The sequence below is a fragment of the Ochotona princeps genome, chromosome 16 (assembly GCF_030435755.1).
Source record: "Ochotona princeps isolate mOchPri1 chromosome 16, mOchPri1.hap1, whole genome shotgun sequence".
Taxonomy (NCBI): domain Eukaryota; kingdom Metazoa; phylum Chordata; class Mammalia; order Lagomorpha; family Ochotonidae; genus Ochotona; species Ochotona princeps.
Window position 1 is genome coordinate 21,462,457 of NC_080847.1, and position 21,285 is coordinate 21,483,741.

General features: G+C 53.3%; 1 protein-coding gene and 1 long non-coding RNA gene across 2 annotated transcripts in view; both read left to right on the forward strand.

The window, feature by feature from the left end:
* Positions 1-2,155: 2,155 nt before the first annotated feature.
* LOC131482200 (uncharacterized) lies at positions 2,156-9,014 on the forward strand. The gene is made up of 3 exons (XR_009246801.1): positions 2,156-2,216; positions 4,668-4,828; positions 8,945-9,014. It is a non-coding gene; the product is annotated as an uncharacterized LOC131482200 (long non-coding RNA).
* Positions 9,015-9,914: 900 nt separating this feature from the next.
* CNGB1 (cyclic nucleotide gated channel subunit beta 1) overlaps positions 9,915-21,285 on the forward strand; it is a gene marked incomplete at its 5' end in the record, with an annotated part of 50,454 nt that continues 39,083 nt past the window's right edge. The window contains 9 exons of the mRNA XM_058674841.1: positions 9,915-9,996; positions 10,235-10,283; positions 11,673-11,751; positions 11,951-11,990; positions 12,284-12,431; positions 13,040-13,115; positions 14,867-14,903; positions 19,903-20,065; positions 20,856-20,942. Coding sequence (XP_058530824.1) covers positions 9,915-9,996; positions 10,235-10,283; positions 11,673-11,751; positions 11,951-11,990; positions 12,284-12,431; positions 13,040-13,115; positions 14,867-14,903; positions 19,903-20,065; positions 20,856-20,942 — 761 coding nt within the window. The remainder of the gene's footprint in view (positions 9,997-10,234; positions 10,284-11,672; positions 11,752-11,950; positions 11,991-12,283; positions 12,432-13,039; positions 13,116-14,866; positions 14,904-19,902; positions 20,066-20,855; positions 20,943-21,285) is intronic.

The following is a 21,285-nucleotide window of genomic DNA, read 5'->3' on the forward strand; positions in this document are numbered from 1 at the left end:
AGCCTTGGGAGTGCTTACTGGAAACGCATGGTTGAGGGGCTCAAGAAGTTCAAAGCCTCTGAGGGGCCGAAAGGGATACTACTAGAAATCCCACCCATAAGTCCATCACCAGGATCCAGTGTCAGCTTTACAATAAACAGTGCTCATAGGATTGTTAAGGTTCAAAAAGAAAGATTATTACTGTGCCAAAGAAACCAAGACATGAACCCTCGATGGATAGTGTTTATCATCTGTTTACACGTAATGTCCAGAAAAGGCAAATTAATAATTGCCTGAGGCGGAAGGATAGGAGTGGAGAGTGACTGCAATCCAGCAAGATGAGGGTTCTTGGGGCGAGTGGGAGAGTTCTAACAAGTGGGTCGCAGGTGGCTGTTTGGCAACTGCTTGGGCTGTCCACATTCCATCCTAAGGTGCCTGGGTTCGAGTTTGGCTGTGCTTTCAATGGCAGCTGCCTGCTAAGGAGTGCTCTATGAGGCCACAGGTGGTGGCTGGACTCCTGGGGTCCCTGCCACCCATATGAGAGACCCCCTGCTGAAGTGTCAGCTCCTGGTTTTGGTTGGGTCCAGCCCAGGGTGTTGTAGACATTCGGGTATGAACCAGCAGAGCGAAGTGTCTCTGTCACTCTGCCTCTTAAATAAATCAGCCAGTGTTAGATAAATCCAAAACAGATGCCAAGTAAGGTCATAAGGGAGAGCAACCTGCTGGCGATGAAAGTGTCATTTTGCTTATCTGTGTGACTGCCTGTGTTCCCAGCCATTGCACGGGGGTTATTTGTGTCCTTTTTGAGCTTGGTAAAAGAAACCCTGGGGGTTTTTTGAATATGGTTCCTCCCCTACCCCACAATATATGCACAGGTGATCCACTCATGCATGGGAGTGGCTGTGGTTTGATCCTCTTTTTCACCTGAGAGCCCCTTACTCTTTGTTCAGTTCCCTCTCACCTTGTCTTCTTCCTTCTCAAGATGCAGAGGACCCAGCTGCCTCCAGGTTGCCCATACCAAGTGCATATCCTAGGCTGTGGCACACAGTGGAGAAGGGGTCCCTCCACCTGCTGCCCACATCCATAAGTGGATGCCCCTCCCACCTGGGCTTTCATTCCACATGGCTGCTGCTTCCTTCCATCTCCTTTCGTACCCTCTTTTTGTGCCACGGTGTTCCAGGGGCTCCCTTTGATCCTCTTGACACTGGACTCCACATGTGAACTCCCACAGTCTTGTAGCTTTAACTATCACCCACATGCAGATGCCCCCTAAATTCTTATGTCGAAGTCTGCCTCTTCATGAGACACACACACACATGCGCACACACAAATATCCTGCTGACTGCATGTCTGCCCATAAGACTTGCCTTTTTCATAAATGTGTTGCCAGTTCCCAGTCACCCCAGCTGACTGCCTCTCTTTCTCCCTCTACCATCAGCAGCCTGTCTCAAGCCCTGGCATCTCTTTCCATCAGGACAGAGATAACTCACGCCCATCCTGGTTATGTTTGTGTCTTTTGTGGTTCTTAGCATACTTTGCCATATTATTTTGATTGTAATTCATCATCTTCATGTTCATCTTTATCAGCAGGTTCCACATCCCTCTTGTTCATTGTACCAGTCCTGGTCCATCGCCACACACAATGGGAGAGGTCTGGAATGATTGCAGAACACAAAGGCTGGTCCCACCCCTTTGCCATGTGTGCCTGGACCCCTCTACCCACCCAGACCTTGACACTTGGAGCCCTTCTGCCTGGGTCTCTCTCTCCCCTCTTGGTGCACCTGGTTGTAACAGGCCAGATATAGCCAATACTTGGATCCATCTTGAAAGCCTATCTCTCTGGGGCCATGGCCACAAGCTATTGAATACTCCCAGTCAGAGGAGGAATTGCCTGTGCCCTGGCTTTGGGGCAGAGCACAGGGATGGGCCTTCTTCCTCCATTGACTAAGAGCAGACCAGCCCTGGCACCCTGTGGAATCTCGTACCTGGGTAGGTACGCCACACCAGAGCCACAGAGGTCCCTTCTGGGGGGCCCACATTGTTGCTGGACCCTGGGAGAGTTGCTGCTACATCCCTGCACATCAATCACCTCTTTTCTACCCCGCCCCCATTTGGTACCTGCTAATCCTTTGCACACAGCCAGACACTGCTCATTAATCCGCCCTGTGTTTTGAAAGGCCAACAACTGTGTGTGGCAGCAAGAAGGCAGTTCCCAGTTGTGGCTGGCATCTGAGCAGGTAATTCATTGGGACCCCTGATGGGATTCTAGCAAGGAGTTCAGGCAGGTGTGACAAAATTGATAAAAGGCAGCAAACCTGTGGCTGCCCTCTCATCTGGGGGGCTTAGAGCATGGCCTGTGTCAGAATCTTTGGAGCAGCTGGTCAAGTGCAGATTCCAGGCACCCCAGGGGGCTTGGAGTTCTCAGGGCTCTGCATTTTCACCAGTTCCTCCGAAGATTCTGAAAACACCTGTGGTCTAACCCCATTGTTTGCTGGGCTGATGGAGGACTCTTAGGGCCCACTGCCTGCCAGGGCCTCCCTTGTCCAAGTAGACCCATCAGGGACCTGGCAGAAAGACAGGAGAGAATGACAAAAATCTCTGTCCAGGTGGATACAGCCAAGTCAAGGGGAAGAAGCAAATGGAGAGAAAGTAGGGGAGGTCATTTGCAGAAGGCTCAGAAAGTCAACTCAAAATTATTGCCCGCTGGGAAAGGCCCCTCAGGTCTGGCCCGTGGAAGAGACCAGCACTTGACAAATGTCAGCCACACCCAGGGTCGATATGGGGTGACTGGTTTGGGTAGCTCTGAGCATGACCCTGGCCTGGCTGCTCGCTGGCTGTGCGGCAATGCATTTCTGCACCCCGTGACAAGCAGCCTGTCTTCCTGGGGGTGGGGGTGGGGGATGGTGGTGAGCACAAGTGCACCTGCTGGTGGACAGACAGAGACACTAGGCTCAAAACTAGCTGTCAGGATGGTGGGTGGGTGGTGCTGCCTGTGAGTGGCTGAGGTTCCTAGAGTCTGCCACCCTGATAGCTTGACTTTGGCTTGTTGTTACTTGGGAAAGTATTTGCACTGCCACATCCAACAAGGCAACTGAAGGTGAGAAAGGTCTAGTGTAGCTCAAATCTGCCATCCAGGAAGCTGAGCCTGGGCTCTGACTCCCCAGCCAGCATCTTCCCCCACAACAGGTGCTCACGGCATGCACATAGCTGCAGAGGCCAGACCAGGGACAGGATAGAGGGCCGTGAGTAGAATGGCAGGTAACATGGGCCCCAGGCTCCCAGGCACTGGGGCAGGCATCCTTCTCAGCCTGACCCAAGAGACTGTTGGCCAACTTCTCGGCTGTGGTTGGCTGGGGAAGGGGTGAAGCACAACAGGTACCTTGCACACAGAGACGTTATGGTGCCTGTTGGGTTAGGCAGCGGCTCTCCGCTCAGCTACCAGAGGATAAATAAATGAGAAACTGAACTGGTGTGAAATAGGACTGGAACATTATATCATGCCATGAAAAAGGAGTTTAACTAGCACTGTGTCTTAAAACTGAAGGTGGCTTATTTTAAAACAGTTTTTCTGGGCCCAGTACATAGTCTAGCGGCCAAAGTCCTTACCTTGCACATGCCAGGATCCCATATGGGCACTGGTTCTAATCTTGGCAGCCCCGCCTCCCATCCAGCTCCCTGCTTGTGGCCTGGGAAGGCAGTCGAGGACAGACCAAAGCTTTGGAAGCCTTCCCCCATGTGGGAGACCCAGAAGAGGCTCTTGGCTCCTGTCTTCAGATTGACTCTGCTGTAGCCGTTATGGCTGCTTGGGGAATGAATCAACAGACAGAAGATCTTCCTCTTCTCTGCTCTCCTCTGTATATCTGACTGTCCAATAAAAATAAATCTTGAAAACCCCCAGATTTTCTATTCATATGCTACCTGTAATGGATATTTTAAATATTTGTAATGGAATGATACAGTAGTCAATAAATTAATATTTTCACTAATGCTACTTAATAGTCATAGCTGATATCTATGCAGCCCTCAACATGTGCCAGTCACTGTTCTGAATATGCTGCAGTTGCCACTTCATTTTATCTTCATAACTGACCCAAGAGATTGAGTCCATTAACATCCCCATTTCACAGACAGATACACCGAGGAACAGAGTTCTTTACTCATGACTGGACCCCAAGGCATGTACATCTTACATAGCTTCACATATATTTGCTTCTTATTTTTTTTAACATTTCTAGTTTTAAGAGATTTATTTATTTGTTCATTTTAAAGGTAGAGTTCAGAGAGAGGGAGGGAAGAGACCCTCCATCAGCTGGTTTATTCCCCAGGTAATCGCGATGACTGGAGGTGGGCCAGTCTGAAACCAGGAGCAAAGAGCTTTCTCTGGGTCTCCCACAAGGGTGCAGGTTTCCAAGGATCATCCTCTGCTGCTGTTCCAGACACACCATCAGGACAGCCTCTTGTTTTGGATCTTCAGGGCTTTTTCATCTTTTACTCTAACAGCATTGCAGCTGAGCTCTATCCACATGTGCTTATAGGTTTGAGTAATTCTGTTAAGTAAATACCTGGAACGTTCATGGCTGATGTTTGTTTAAAGGTGGTGAGGGGGAAAGGAAATGAGTAACACACAGAAGTGGCCTCACACAGTGGGTGCTTTGGGGAAGGCCAAGAATGCTGTCTGTTCCCCACAGGCATCAGGATGCTGGGCTGGGTGCAAAAGGTGCTGCCTCAACCCCCGGGGACTGCCCAGAAGACCAAGGCGGTGGAGGAGGAAGCAGAGAACGCAGAACCAGAACCAGAGCTAGAGTCTGAAGCAGCTCCCGAGGAGGCCGAGCCAGAGGAGCAGAGCCCGGTAAGAGAGGTGGTGGGCGAGGGGGATGTGGAGGGTGCAGAGGGTTTCCCAAGGCCTCTGCCACCTGGAAAAGGCTACCTGGTACACATTCTCAGTGTTGGGGGTCACGCCGTCAAGTAACTCTACTGTCCCAGCTGAGGATGAGATGTAAGCAAATGAGCAGGCCATGTGCTCATAAACCTTTCCCTAGGCAGCATGCTGGGTTGAACATGCTGAGTCTGGGGCAAGGCTGTTTGGTTGCCAGTACGTGTTGTTGCTGAGCTCTGAGGAGATTAGGAGCCTGCTGCAGGATATCCATTGCCTCTCTAACAAGGGACACAACTCGGTTCTGAGGTGTTTTGGCTAAGGAAGCAGTGCAGTCAGAGGTTCTGGTGCAAACTGTGATGGATTGGTGACACTTTGTAGCTTGGCCCTGGTCCATCGGGCATACCCTGAGGACCATTTCTCCAAAGCTTTCTTTCTTTCTTTCTTTTTTAGATTTTTTTTTTATTAGAAAGGCAGACATACAGAGAGGAGGAGAAACAGAGAGGAAGATCTTCTGTCCAATGGTTTACTCCCCAAGCAGCTGCAATGGCCAGAGCTGAGCCAATCCGAAGCCGGGAGCCAGGAGCCAGGAGCCTCCTCTGGTTCTCCCACGCGGGTGCAGGGTCCCAAAGCTTTGGGCCATTCTCGACTGCTTTCCCAGGCCATCGGCAGGGAGCTGGATGGGAAGCAGGACTGCCAGGATTAGAACTGGTGACCATATGGGATCCCGGAGCATTCAAGGCAAGGACTTTAACCACTACACTATCGCGCCGGGCCCCAAAGCTTTCTTTCAAGCACATCAAAATATGCCAATTCTGCATGCTGTCCATTCGGGGACTTGATGACAACAAACTCAGCAGCTCAGTTCAGTGGCTAGTTAAATAGATCTGTTTTGCCTTCTAATCGATGCTGGGTCCCATGCTCAGGTGTGGGGGCATAGAGATAAATAAGGCATTGCCACAGTGGGCAACAGACAAGGACTTGGCGGGTAAGGGGGCATGGAGAGCTCCCCTGGCTTCAGGGCGACACTTTGGGGGAACGGAGGCCATCTTTGTCTTTGTCATCTTGCAGGGTGCCCCCTAAACAGGGAGGGCTGTGTAGATTTTAACTGGAGGTGTGTTTAGGAAACAGCTGTAGGGCTTTGTGTGTGTGTAAGTGCCCATATGTATACATATATATGTTCTTGGTGGTATGTCTGCGCATACACATGTATTGGCAAATTGAGATATTGTGTCTATACATTTTCATGCACATGTGTTTGTGCACACATGTGTAACTAGCATGTGGTTCCTTGTGTGTGTTGTCATGTTGGATTGTGTACATTTGTGTATACATGTTCTTAAGAGGTGAATGTTTTCTTGTTTATTTAGATTTCTATATGTATGTATGCATAGTTTTTGTATTTCCTGTACATACCTGTTTGTATTTCCCCACATGTGTTTGTATATATATTTTGTATGTCTGGGCATGTGTGCTCACATACATGTTTAGTTTTTTACTAAAAATAATTATTTAAAATTTTTTAATTTTTGATAATTTATATAAATATGATTTGGGTACAAAGGGTCAAGGGCTACAGGAAAGTGGTTGAGATCACTGTTTCCACACTCTCTTTTTTTTTTCCTTCCTGCATCTGGGGGAATGGAGGAGACAAGGGGAGAAGCCACACCCAGCCTCCCAAACGCCTCTGTACCCTGGGATGGAGGACAGCTACCCGATGCCATTTCAGAGTCCCCGATGTGGGTGAACTCCAAGGGTCCTGCTCATGAGGTTTTGATAGTTCTACAGTTTTGAATTACTGCCAATCTTGCCACTCCAAGCATGCTGAGATCTTTCCAGAATCCATTGGTTGACATAGTTCACCTTATTCACCTCTATTTGCCCAGATATTTATTGCCAACACTTGGTTGCGAAAGTTGATCGACTTGCTCTGTCCTCTGACCTCTGTTATGGTACCAGGTGTCCCCTGCAGGCTCCACTATACTGCCATAGCCTCCATGTGCACCTGGATATGTTATCCACTGCTCCATCTAAGCCACTAAGGAGACCCAGCTCTGACACGTACGATCAGACCATGGAACCTGCAATTCTCTCCATAGTTGGAGTTCTGAGTCCAGCGATTCAGTTGGGATTTCCATAGAAACTTCATCTGAGGTGATCCCAGACCTGATTTTTGTGTGTGTTTGCCAATACAGGGTCTGGCACAGTCTGTTGCACACATTGGTAATTTCAATTGCTGGGTCATTTCTGTCTCCAGCCCTGTCATCTATGCAAATCAATGAGTGTTGGAGCCCATCCTGATCCTGCCCACTGCACACTTGGCCCTTACTCAAACCAGTGGGAGCTGCAACCTAATCAGAGTGACCCAAAATAACTCCCACCAGGCCTGCCCCCTGCCCTGGTTCCCTACTTGCCAGTGTATATGGCAGACTGGTCCAGTCTGTCCCCCATTCCCATTCAGCTCTCATAAATGTCAATAGGCACTGAAGCCCAGTTCAACCCAACCAGTCCCACTATCCAGCCCACACACCTGCCATCAGTGCCACTCACTGTCTAGTCATATCTGCCCCAGTCCTGGTTCCCATGCTCACCAGTCAGAGTAGCAATCCAAGAGGGAGATGCCCACTGTTTCCCTACTGGTCCCAGTCACACTCCTGGACCTTGCACTCTCCAAGTGGTTCTGCAGTTTAGCTTGACAGAATTTGCTCCATGTGCCAGCCTATGCCAGCTGGTGCTGCGGAAAAACCCAACCAACGCACACCCACTCTGGCTTGTGTGTGCACCAGTAGCAACAGTCAAACCAGCCTGGCTTTCCCCTGATCTAGCGCACATGCAGACCAACAGGTGTTGTGGCGGTGCCCAACCTGGCCTGCCCCCGTCTCAACTTGTGCTCTCCAGTGGGAGTGGTGGTCCGCAGGGGAGCCCCACGCAGCCCCCTTGCCAGGTTCACCCCCCTCCCTGCCAGGTCTCATGTGTGCTGGTTGGATGCTGTGGCCCTGTCTAAAAATTATTTTTTATGTACTTGAAACACAAGTTACAGAGAGAAAAGAGACAGAGGGATCTTCTATCTGCTGGTTTACTCTCCAAATGGTTGCAATGGCCAGGGCTGGGCCAGGCCAAAGACAGGAGCCAGGAGCTCCTTTTAGGTCTCCCACATAGGTGCAGTGACTCAAGCTCTTGGACCATCTTTCACTGCTTCCCCAGGTCATTAGCAGGGAGTTTATTTAGAAGTCAAGTCTTGAATCTGGGTCCACTTGGGATACTGGCATTTCAGAGAGAAGCTTAATCTGATAGACCACAACACTGATCTCACAAATATGCTTAGATGCAAAAGTTTATGCATCTGCATAAGTCTGACATGAGCATCCACCTAGACACATGAGTACATACATCTGTATACAGATACAGTCACATATACATATGCAGACACAGAAACATGCACATATGCATACTGATGTTCAACCACATGAACAGGCATGTGTGCTTTTCTGTGTCTACATCTGTGTATCCTTATATGCATATACATTTCCTATGTACACATGTACTTCATTATCTGTCAAGTGCATGTGTGTTCATACGTGTGTCTGTGTCACTACATGAAATATGTGTGCACCTTCATATCTGTGTGTCTCTACATGTGTAGATACATGAGAGTAGAGTGCTCATTCATGTCTGTGTGCATACAGCAGAAGGAGCAGGCTTGGTGGCAGGGCCTGAACCCCACCACCTGCTAGCAAGGCAGGGCAAGTTTGTGTTGGCAGAGAGGGAGTCCTGACTGGGGTAAGGGGTGGGCACCCCTCCTCCTTCTTTCCCTCAGCTTGCCCCACACCTGCATCCCTCCTTCCCTTCCTCAGGCCTCCCGGGAGGCTGGGAGGCTGCACTGGGGGCCTGGATAAGGAGCACTGGGGCTGGGAGGAGGAGGGGGCTTCCCAGGTGGAAGGTGCAGCTGTTAGGATTTAGGGAGATGGTCAGAACAGAGCTGCTCAGTCCTCTGAGCGGGTAGGTCCAGGGCCCTGAGGGGTTACTCAGGGGCTCTCTGCCCGACTGGCTGGTCTCCCTTGGGGCTAACAGAGTCTGCTCTGGATCTTTTAGCCCCCTGAAGAGACACCTGCAGAGCCATTTGAAGGGTGTGAGGTGGCTGCAGCTGACCCAGGCCTTCGAGGTGAGAGTGCTGATGTCTGGCTGCATTGTCTCTACGAGCTCTGCAATAGCCCATTTCACAGATAAAGTAACTGAGGCTCCTTGCAGTTCAGGGCGGGGGGGGGGGGGCAGCGGGGGAGGCTCCAGGCTTTCAGCTGAGCCCTGGACTTCTCTCTCCTTTTGTGAGGCTCCGTGGGCTGTAGTAAGATACCTTGGGGCCCTGGAGCTCACATGTAAGGGACTGTTTTCCAGGGATGCAGGAAACTGCACTGATTCAGCCTGAATCCTTCCAAGCTCAGTTCGTTGGGGTCCTGGAAGTTAACAGGTATGGCACCCCAACCCCTTTCTCTGTTGAGGGCCATCACCCCCTCTCCCAGTCTGGACATGGGCTGGAGCGAGCATCAGGCAGGGGTGGGAACCTCAGTATTGGAAGCTTCTCAAAGGTGGGGTGAAAAGTGAGTTCCAATTCTCTCAATTGGACATCCCAGGTCAGTGGCTGGCCTCAGGCAAGGAGTCCAGGCCCTACACAGCTAGGCCGGTCAGGCTCAGCCATGGAGGACACACAGCATGGGAAACCACATCTTGTTAGTGTGCCATGTGGTGCAGGGCCATGAAGTCCTGCAGGTGGCTGAGCTCTGGTGTGGTGTCTGGAGGCTACCCTGGGAGGCCATGTGACATCTGACATCCTATAATGGGCAGACAGCAGGACGCTGTGGATGCCCTCAGAGGGTGGGAGTTGAGGGCAGGTGGCTCTCCCTGTGCCCCACAGTCCTGGCGGCTGGGTGCTGACATTACTCCGGAAGGGCCTGGAGAAGGTGGTTCCGCAGCCTGCCTGCAGTGCCAAGACAGCCCAGCAGGGAGACCCTCAGCAGGTACTGCGGGGCCGGAGCTGTCCTGTTGTGGTGGGGGTTCTGGGGGAGGTTGCCCCGGCTCCCTGCCCGCATTTGTTTGTCTCCAGCAGGATGGAGCACAGATCCTTGAGCCCTGTGGCCCTGGGGACGCAGGTAAGACCAAGAGACCCGGCGGCTTTTTGGGGACAGAGGCTCAAGGTTGTGTGAGTGGGCCCTGCCTCCTGGGAGGGTTCAGGCCAGAGTGGTCTTGGGTTGGAGTCTGGGTTTGCGCTGGGCTGTCTGGATGACGGCTGACTGGGATGGGAGGGGTTGGGGCGGAAGGTGCGGGAGGGGGGAGGACTGGGCTCTGAGCAGATCTTTGCTGCTGACTTCTTTGTGCCTGACTCTGCAGGGTGCACCCATGAGCCCAGGGAGACCCTCAGGACGGCCCAGGATGCTGGGTGAGTCCTTGCCACCTACACTGAGTGTGTGATAGGAGGAACTGTATGCCTGGAGCTGAAGGCCTTGAGTTTATTGTAGCCCTCTTGGGTGTGGCCCTGAACATGCCTCCTGTCTCTTCTGGGCTTCACTTTCCCAACTGTAGAATGGGGACAATGGACCCTGTGTCACTCAGGGTTGATTGTGAGAGTCGTTGGTGGATCCCCGAAGGATACCCAGGTAGGGGGAATGGGCAGTATGGGGAGTGTGGCATAAGACACAGGAATGGTGCCCGTAGGTGTGCCCAGATTGGCAGCAACACCTGTCTTTGCAGGGCTGACTTCTGGGGTGTGAATGGCAGGCCAGGTGGGGACTGTGGTAAACTGAGGAGTCTGTGCTGGGGGATCCCTACTCAGTTCTCACTGCCTCTGCTCCACAGTGCAGTCAGATCCTTGCTTTCCAAGCAAAGCTAGGAGAAATCCAGTTGGTTTTGTTTTAATGGAAGCCTGTGAAGTGTTACGTGACCAACCTGTGGGGACAGTGTGGGCCCCCAGAGTAAGCTTCCTGCTTCAAGGATGTAAATTTTTGGCAGAAATCTACAGTCAAATGTTCCTTACCCTTCTCCCCATTCTTTCACCCCTGCATCGGCCAGGCTGTTGGTCCTTGCAGGGTCCAGCAGGGGCTCCTTGCCTCGTCCCACCATGGTGCTTATAATGTGGTGTTGTAGCACCCTACAACACGGGGACTGACGGGTGAAGGGGAGGCAACTATGACCCGTGCACTCCCTGCAGTTGCTGCTCCAGGGCCCTCTGTTTCTGTGGATCCCCCATTTCTTTCTGGGGGGTGATACCCTCCCTGGCACCACCACAGTGATATAGGTTGTGGGCACTGCCACTTGCCCCTGTGAGACCAGCTCTATAACTGGTGGTGTCTGGGATAAAATGAAATGCCGAGGTCTCTGGGAACAGATTTCAACTGTTTTCAGGTTGAGGTGGCAGAGTGGTAACCCCTAAACAAGACCTTCTGAGTATGGGGCCCTACCTGGTTACCCAGGTCCCACAATCACCAAGCCAGCCCGGTGTGTCCCCGTCATGGGGCGCCCCACACCTCTCTTGCTTTCTGCAAGGAGGTCCAAGCTGGGTGCGGCTCTGGGTCAGAATATGAGGTGGGCTGAAGTTTCCCTGTTGCCCTGGAACCCTTGGGACGGATCATACACAATCCCTCCAAGCGCTCACCTCCCTGGGCAGCTGTAGCCACTTAACCCAGTGCAGAACAAAAGCTGCATGAGGATGGGTGCTGAGGGGTGAACCCCTCAGTAGGCAGTCAGGACAGTGGGCCTAGCCGCTTCCTCCATGCAGCCTACCTGGGTGACCATGGGTCCCCTAACACCGCCCCTCCCCATCCCACTGCAGGCCTGGGTCTTTGCTGCTCCGATGGCTTGAGCAGAATCTGGAGAAAGTGCTGCCTCAGCCCCCAAGGGCCTCCTCCCAGGTGAGTGGACTGGGAAGAAGGGCAGGCAGCACTTGACTGCCTGCGGGGGAGCGGAGTGGGTGGTGGGAAACAAGGGATTGAGAGGCAGGCTAGAGCCTGTCTGGAGACCTGTCAGACAGGCTAGAGTCTGTCTGGGGCCAGGCTGGGAGTGCACAGGGCTTGCTTTGATTGATGTCCTTGACCTCTGTTAATGACCTAGGACTGGAAGGATGAGCTTGAGGATGCTGCCTTGGACCCAGGTATGGGGAGAGACCTGGGAGCAGGCTGCCGGGGATAGTCATGGGCTGTCCTGGAGGCTGGAGGTGGTCAGGGCTGCCTGGGAACAGGACATTGCCGAGGCCACTGGAACCTTCACCCCCAAACTGGGAGGCCTGGGATAGACTCAAGAGGTCTTGGTTCCCTCCCCCTCCCCTGGGCCCCTGGTGTGTTTGGTTCATTGGAAGGAAGGGTTGCTTGGGTTGGTCCTAGGGGCGCCCTGTGCCGATGCAGCTCTGCTGAAGTGTCTTAAACACCTGCTCTTGCTGCTGCTTAGAGCCTCCAGGATGTCCACTGGAAACACAGGCCAGGATGCAGGTCCAGGACAGCACCTCCCCGCCTTCCCCACCCCCGGAAGAACCAGCTCCAGGGCCTCAGGCTGGCTTCCAGATTTCCTCCCTGCCGCCTCCGAGGGACCCTGCCAGGTGAGCCCCCCCAAAAGCTACACTGCCCAAGGGGAGCTGCCCAACACTCAACTGTTGACAAAAGCAATTTGTTCAATGACAAAAGTAGCGCTCACCTCCCTGGGCAGCTGCAGCCACTTAACCCAGGCCTGGCCAGTGGAGGCCACGCCCATCCTCCACACCTGCCTGTCCTCAGGCTCTCTTATGGATGGGTTTAGCGGCAAGGAGTGTTTCATGACCCAGTAGCTGTTCACTAGCTCACTGTATGTGATGAACCAACTTCAGGTAGCCACACAGTCGACAGGTTTGTAACCTAATCGCACCCTCTTTTGGTGTGATTAGTAGCTCATGCCCAGGTGAATCTGCAGGGTAAGTGAGCAGAAATGGAGTGGCTGGGCTCAAGTGCCTTTGAAATTCAGACAGGTGCTGCTGCCAGCTCCCACTGACACTGTGCTTGGGCCTGGAAATGCACCTAGGAGAGGGGTGGACCCTAGAGGGAGCCTGAGCAGTCAAGAGGAGGGACAGGAAAGCTTCCGGCTGCAGACCCGTTTCTGCTGCCCACATTGGGAGAGGCATGACTCTGGCCTCAGTTTCCCACACAGACACAAACTGGGCTGTTCTGTCCGTAGGTTGATGGCCTGGTTCCTGCACCGGCTGGAAATGGCTCTGCCTCAGCCAGTGCTCCACCAGAAGGCTGGGGATCAGGTCAGTGTTGGGGACTGGGGTGGCAGCAGGAGGGGTCTTAAAGCTTGGGTGAAAGTAGGATGTTGGCCTGTGTCCCCAAGGAGTGGGACACAGCAGGAGAGCAGCAAGAGGGGAGCCGGCAGTGGGAGCCCAGCCTCTTTCCCTCTAGTCAGCTTGGTATAAAACCATACCACGAATGCCTTTTCCATGGCCACAGGGCTGAGAAGTGATGGCCCAGCTCCACTGCCAGGAGCTCGCAGTCTGAGGAAGAAGAGAGGCTTTGGGGAGCAGAGGCAGAGTCCCTGGGAGCATCAAGGAAGGCTTCCCAGTGGAGGGGGTCCCCACACAAAGGAGACCTCTGCCTGGTGCGTTGGGGGAGCCAGACCTGTTGTTCTCCTATCCCTAGAACCCTGGTCCCCAGCCTCCTATTTTTATGATGGGACCTTCTTGTAGTGTCACTGGTTAAAGTGAGACATAGGCTGCTCGGCGCTGGAAGGTCAGCATACAAGAGACAATAGCATATGCAAGGTGGTAACCTGGACAAAGGTGTTCTCTGTGGTCCCAAATTTGCTCCCTGCCCCAGTCAGCGAGGCAGCAGGGAGACTCTCACAGGACAGAGGGGAACTGGTGGAGATGCAGGTAGTGATGGGTCCAGGGGATCCATTGCCAGACAGGGTCCCAGGGACGGCTCTCTGGACACCTCCCGAGGACAGCTGGGTACAGGCTTCTTGGGAGAGCACTTTGCTGTCTGCTATTGCTGGTCCTAGATTGTTTGCCTTCCCATGGCTACCATGCTAGCCATTTCCCTTCGGGGGGGGGGGGGGCTGAAATCCTTAGGCAGGCAGGGTGGAGCTGCCAAGCATACATTCTGATCAGTCACAAGATGAGCAGTCAGCTCTTGCTAATTAGAAGGTAAAAAAGGGAAAGGAAGGTATGGACTTTACAGACACAAATAGTAGCATCTGAAACAGAGAAGCAGGCAGCCTGATCTCAGTCCTGGCCCAGTCCTTGTGGGGCCTCAGTTGTCCCACCTGAGCAATGGGTTAATGAACCTCTATTTCCACCCAGGGTTGTGAGACTGCAGGAAAAGGGCCCCATCAAGGAAGCTGTCCAGGGCCAACTAGATCCTGGGCCTTTAGGTCACTTGACTCCTTCAGCAGGTGCAACAGGATGCCCCATCCTTGCTCACTTCAGCCAGAACTCAGGCTCTCAAAGCCCCCTATCCCAAACCTTCTCCTCCACTTCCTGGCACTCCTGACACTGAAGTGGAGTGGGTCAAAGCCATGGCTGGAGTCTGAGCCAGGTGTCTGGGCTGTGCCTGGGCTCTCCCAGCCTTGGTACCCTGCCCTTTTGCAGAGTGGGCTCCTGCCCTAAGGGGGCTGTAATGGGAGGCAAGCAGGAAGCCTAGGACCCCATCCTCCTCACACCATGGTCTGTTCACACAGTCTCTGCAGTCAGTGAAGGGGGTCAGTTCAGAGACCTCTTGGCAGGGGCTGTCAGTGATGAAGAGGCCTGAGAACAGGGTGGGAAGTGCCTTGGTGGAGCAGGTGCACAGAGGAGAGGGGTTCAAGGCAGAAGGCAGGGCTGAGCTGAGGTGCTGAGGTGGGAGCAATGGCAGCCCAGAAAGGATGCCCTGTGGGGCAGGACAGGTGCAGCAGGCAGAATCAGGCCAGCAGTGATGATGGGCACTGCTGGGCCCAAGTCCTACTGGGAGTCACCTCGTGTGCCAGGAGGAGGTCACGGTAGCTCTGCTTTTTTTCCTCCCCATGTAGGAGCCTGACTGTCCTGGGACATGTGACGTGCAGACCAGTGAGTGTCATATGAGTGGGTCCCTTGGGTGTCTCTGGGAGGGTGGGTTGGCACCTTCGGGGCTGAGCAGGTGGCATAATTGGGGCCTCCTGACCTGCAGCTGAAAGGGAGCTGGGCAAGCAGGTTTGACTGAGTGGAAGTCTTTGGCAGGGGGAGAGCAGAGTGATGAAGGAGTGGTAGGCCTCCTGGGAGAAGCTGATCCCCCACAGACCCCAGGTGCCCTGAACTGGCAGGGGACCTCACCTGCGGTTGGCTTGCAAGTGATCCCCTGAAGATGGGGGGCAGGGAGGAAGGCCAAGATACTGCTCTCCTGTCAGCCTCTGGAAAGGCATGTAGTAGACATTCATTCATTTATCCACTCATTCACTCGTTTGTTTATTCACTACACTGTCATGGGAGGCACTAGGTACCAGGCATCTAGAGAGCAAAGCAGCATTCAGGGCTTGTGAGCAATGCCAGCCTCTGCTCTCTCCTGGACACAGGGTGTCCCATGCTGTTTGTAAGGCTGTGTCTGACCTGGGTTCTTGTGAGCTTACCATTGCCAGGGTGACCACAGTGATCCAGGATGAGACAGCCAACTGCAGGCCTGACAGAGTCAGAGGGCTGGAAATGCAACTGGGTTAAAGCAGTCTTGGTGACCAGAGGGGAGGAGGGGGTCCCACTAGCCTTGGGACAGGACACTTACACTTCCTTTTGGAACTCTTGGCTGTGCTGGGGTGTCCGGTGTAGGGACTTCTATGGCTGCTGGGGCAGGCTGTGACAGAGTTCAGAGAGCAGAAGGCACCGGTCCTGGGTCCCAGAGCAAATGTCATAGAGCTGTGACTATTATTCATCTGGCCTGGCAGAAGAGGCTCTGTTAGGCAGGGGTTAAAGGATCCATAGATGCTTTGGGGCTTGGGGGGAAGAGAGGGTTTCAGGATGCTGTGCTATTGTTCTGGGAGCTTCTCTGTTCCTCTAGTGATTCCTGAGCAAGTGGTTCACAGCTGGGGGTCAGGGATGGCACAAGGGGCTGGCTCAACTTGGGTCCCAGGAGTCCTGAGGGTTCATCGCCAAGGCTGCCAGCCACTGAGTAGTGGTAGCCATGGATGGTAGGCTTCTCACAGTGTAGGTGCCCAGGGTAGGAATCAGTATCAGCAGTGCTCACGCCCTTTGAACCCTCAGGGAGAGAGTCGCCCCCTCTGGCTTCCGGCTTCCAGGGCTGCTGGCAACTCCTGGTCTCCCTTGGCAGTCAGTTATGTCCCTCAACTTCCCTCCAGCTGCCTGGGCCAAATCCCCCCTCTTTCTTATAAGACATCTATCATTGGATTTAGGGTCCACCCTAAATCCAGACTGATCTTGTCTTGAGATCATTAACCTCGTCACATCCCACAAGACCCCATTTCCAAAGAAGGGCGCAGACCCAGCACAAGGACTCAGATGGATCCTTTCGGCGAGATTCTTCCTGCTTAGTCCCCTAGCTATCCCCTTCACTCACTCACTCACTCACTCACTCACTCACTCATTCATTCCCTCACTCATTCATTCCCTCCATCTGCCCGCCCTGTCGCCCACCCTTCTATCTTCTCCTCTGTTCCAGGGGCAGTGGCAGCTGGAGGCCTCTGAAACAAGGGAGAAGGGGACCTGGGAGAGTGCGGACGGACAAACGGATGGAAAGATGAAAGGGATGGAGGCTGCTCTGGAGAGAAGACCTTCGGGAAGAGGGTGGTTCTTGACCCCCACCCTATGTGAACAGTGTACCCTGCTCCTCCCCACACCCCTAGGCAATGGAGTCCTGCCAGTCCCAGCAGTGCATGGCACTTGTCCAGGTGCAGCCTGAGAGACTTAGGCCAGATAGCAGGAAGACTCCTGTGCTGTGTCCTCCAGTAGAACTCCTTTAGGAGTGTGCTTGTCTATGCCTGGCCCTTAGCCTGGCTCAGCAGACAGGGCCCTTACACAGGTTTTCCTGGAAGCCCAGGAATGTGGGTAAACAAGGGACAGGTAGTGAAATGGACATTAAAAAAGCATACACTAGCTATGTCAACCTATGGTTTCATGTCATTGCTTACAAGAAGGCCGTGGCGCATGCTGGGATTGCAAACAGGAGAGGACTGTTTAAGGAAGCCAGGTGGCAGCCGGGGATCCTAGCAGCCCTTGGAAGTCATTGCACAAATTAGAGTTCATGGCCACTATTGAAAACTCAGCTGGTGTGGCACATGAATGTTGGCTTGTCTCAAACACCAGGAAGATGTAGCTGTGCTCATGAAGATGGTCTGAGGATGATGGCACCTGCTGCTTTTTCATGTCCACCTCCTCCCTTTAATTGGGATCTGAGACCTCCCCTCTGGGTGTAAGGCAGGCAAGCAGAAGGGTTAAAGTAAGCAAAAGCCTTGAAAAAGTGAGCTAAGCCAGAGCCCAGAGTCCTGGACACAGAAGATGAAACCAGCAAGGCCAGGTTCTGTCTTCAGGGGACCAGGCTGTAGGCGAGGGGGAGTGCCTTCATGATGGGCGCTTGGGGGCTGAGTAGCACAGAGGGCTGGCAGGGCAGTCAGTGCTGGAGATGGCCTCTGCCCAGGCTCCATTTAGAGAAGACGGAGAGCCTGGGATTCAGCCTTTTCCAGAAGCACTCAGCTCCCCAGGGATTCTAATTGTGGGTCCCTTGAGAGATGCCCAGGGAGGGAAAGGTCACTGCTTCAGGGCACAGTTCAAGGAGACATGGGGCTGACCCAGGGAGGTGGGGTCAAGAGCCAGGCCTGCCAGAGGGGACAACTAGGAGCTGGGCTGGGGCTTGGTCAGGGAGCTCCGCACAGATTGTTGCCATTTTATGGCTGATGACAGAGTTCCTTTTGGGGAGGGGCTGGCTTGGGATAGCCAGGAGAGCGGAGAATCAGACACCTTCAGTGTGCTGGCAGCTCCAGGGGCAACACAGCTGCTGCCCCTCAAGGCCTGCTGGGGCCTTTCCACAGGGACCAGGGGCAGAGCAGCTCAGCCCTGCCCTTCCCTGTCCTGTCCTGGCCTGGCCTGGGAGCTGCACATCTCTAAGATGCTGCTCACTACATGGGACCTAAGAAGAAGATGTTAACCATCAGGAACACCAGCCCTGCTATGGAGCGCTGCTGGTGCCATTAAGCCACCCCCAGGAAGCACTTAGCACTGGCTGGGGGTTGTGTACCAGAAAAATGGGCATCAGGAGTACTGGCTCCCTGGGTGGTTCCAGATGTGTGGCTCAGCTGGGTGAGCTAGCATCTGGGGCCCCATAATAGAAAGATGACTAGCCTTGCTCTTCAGGGCTGCTGTGAAAGCCAACAAGCTCACCTTCAGTGTGGCTGATGCTTTGTATCCTGCTGTGCCCAGCCGGACAGGGATGTATGCGACCCCAGGGGTTTCTGGGAGCAGCGATGCTGCTCCAGTGCTGGATGGCGACAGGGAGTGGCACATGCAGTGTGTCCCGCTTCTGGAATCAGGGGCACACTTGGAGGATCATTGCAGTGCAAAGCTCAGGGATATATGTAGGGCCCAGAACCCATGCAATATGAGCTACTTTGAGGGTACACATGGAGGCTTCCCTGTCGGGCAGGCAGTAGAACAGGAGTAACCCTTGGGCCTGGAAGCTGGGAGTCCTGTGCGTGGCACATAGGAAATACCCCGGGAAAGAAGGCGTTAACCTGTGCTTCAGTTTGCTCATCTGTAACATGAGCAGCAAAATATACAAGAGAGAAAATAAAATGAGGAAAATAATTATTCCTACCTCACAAGGGTGAGGTGCATGGCCATCAATCACTTAGCATTGGACCTGGCACATAGTCAGTGTTCAGTAACCCTCACTATTGTCACTGTAAGGAAAATTATGATTTAGACTGTTTATTGGGAAGGCAATCTGACAGAGGAGGAGGGACACAGAGCGACATGTGGCATCTATTGGTTCAATCCCGACGTGGGCACAACGACTCCCATCCAAGCCAGGAGGCAGGATCACCATCCAGGTCCCCAACCTGGGTGGGAGAGACTGAAGTTCTTGGGTCATTTTCATAGTAGTAGGGAGCTGGATCAGGAAGGGGAGTAGCTGGGACTCAAACTAGCAATCTGATGGGATACTGGTATTGCAAGTGGCAACACTGACTCCTGTAATGATTATGCCACAATAACCTCTGAAGTGACAGGGGAAGACCTAAGGCTAGCTTCCATTTACTGTCTGTGTTATTGATATGTACAACTTGTATTTTATGGTTCAGTGCTAAAAATTCAGTCTGTTACTAATTCCTGCTTGACTGGAGGGCTATCAAGACCCCTGGAGCTTGGTAGTGGGGGGTACCTGCTTTCTGGGCAGTCTGCCCCTTTCTCCTTGACACTTTCCTGCGACTGAGCTGGGGCTCCTGGGAGGCTCTCTGCCATCCCTGTCTCCCTCTACTACCAGGCTCACAGGCCTGCGGTTTTATATTGTCAGGGGCCAGCGGAGAAATGTGGAAAATCATAGACTCCTTCTGCAGGTGGGACCATCCCTATGAACAAGTGGAAGAAGGAGCTTCTAGGCTCAGGAGTGGAGAGGGGAAGGATGCTCAGAAGTGAGTCCTGGGCTTTCAAGCAAGCTGTCAGCACGGAGGAAGCATCTGGAGCCCTGAAAGTGGGCAGGCTCTACCTGCCTCCCTGGGGCAGGCCAGCTACTGGGCCCCTGTTGGTGCCAGGTGGACTCTGGGTATTTGACATCACCTGTGATGCTGTGCACACATCTCCAAGAAGGTTTTAGTGGGAGTCAAATGCGATCCACAGTGACAAGGCTCTGGATCAGGAGGATCTGGAATGTGTATGTGGGTGGGGATTCTACCAGGAGGAGGCCAGGCAGATAATGAGGACTTCACACATTGCTTGAGTGCCTGTCTGGCTGTTCATGGTCTTCTGACACTGGTGCTGTTTCCTCACTGCCTGGGCTAAGAGTTGACATACTTGCTGGTGACTGTCAAGGCCCCCTGGACTGCAGGGGTGCAGGCTTCCCTGCTCCCACATGCACCAATGGCTCTCCCCCCAGTCAGCATTCACCCTGGAGAACAAGTGGAGCCTGACCTTGTCCTGGAAGAGGTTGACCCTCACTGGGAGGACACCCACCAGGATGGTGATGGCAGCAGCCCATGGGAGACAGAGGAAGTACCAGTTTATGAAGAAGAGGACTATGCCATGGAGGAGGTGCCTAGGTAAGGAGCTGGAGAAGCCCTCCACTCCCAACAAATTGATTATTGCTTAAGAAGGTAACAGGTGTGTGGTGCAGAATCCCAAAGGCATGGAGGGGTAAGAGCAGAAACCTCATTCTCTCCCACATTGCCCATGCCGCTCTCTCCCGCTTGGGTTCTTATGCACCACCCCAGCGATGGCCTGGGCACAGCCCAGCTGGCCTCCCTCTATGTTTTGCAAACTTGATGCTCCTGTCTGCACCTTGCAACAGTTGTTCACCTGCACACCTGGAGGCCACCCTCATTTTCCACAGCTGCATAGTAGTTTGTGCTGTGAATACATCAAAGTCTATTTAACCTGTCCACTTTTGATGAGCATTTAGGTTGATTTCAAAGCTGTATTGTTATGAACAAGGCTGCAACACGCACTGTGGCAGAAGGAATCAGCTGGACCTTCAGGCACAATAAGGGTGGAAGAGGTGATAGCCTAATTGCTCTTCCATGGGGACGCTGCCCTCCACATCTCTGCCTGTGGGGCTTGGTGATGGCTTTATCAGCCAAGAGGTTTCCAGTCCTCAAGTTCATAACTGACATTGCTGTGATGGGGGAAGTTGAGGCCCAAAGAGGTTCAGGGACTGACCACCAGCCCCATGGAGGCTGGAGCAGGCCCCTCCAGTTGTGATGTGTCCTTGTCACTAAAGAGCCCTCAGCTGCTTGAGTGGGGCACCTGGGTGGAGCTTGGGGTCACAGGGAGACAGGTGCAGTTTTAGGAGTCCTGGTAGAACCTCACTTCCCACCTCTGCCCCCAAAACAGGCAGCTGTCCCGGATCCAAGAGGAGAGAGAAGAGGAGGAGGAGGAGGAAGGAGAGCAGGAAGAGGAGGAAGAAGAAGAGGAAGCTGAGTAAGTTGCTTGTCCATCTGGCTGGGAGCTGTCGCAGGGATACAGGGTTATAGCCCTGACTGCTGGGATCCTGGGGTGGGGATTGGGGGCCTCTCAAGGATTCCTGAGTGCTCCTTTGTGTTCTTGTGTGGAGGCTGGGGACCTCCAGTGTCCTCAGAATGATACAGAAATCATAGCCCCTACCACTCTGCAGCCTTCCACATCCATACTCTGGCATGGAGTTCCTTGAGAGATAGAACTTCTTCCTGTTTTCACTGCCCATTCTGAGAGCCTAGAAAGTACCTGGTACACAGCAGGCACCATGCTTGGATGGAGACACAAATGGACTACCAAGTGGGCTCTC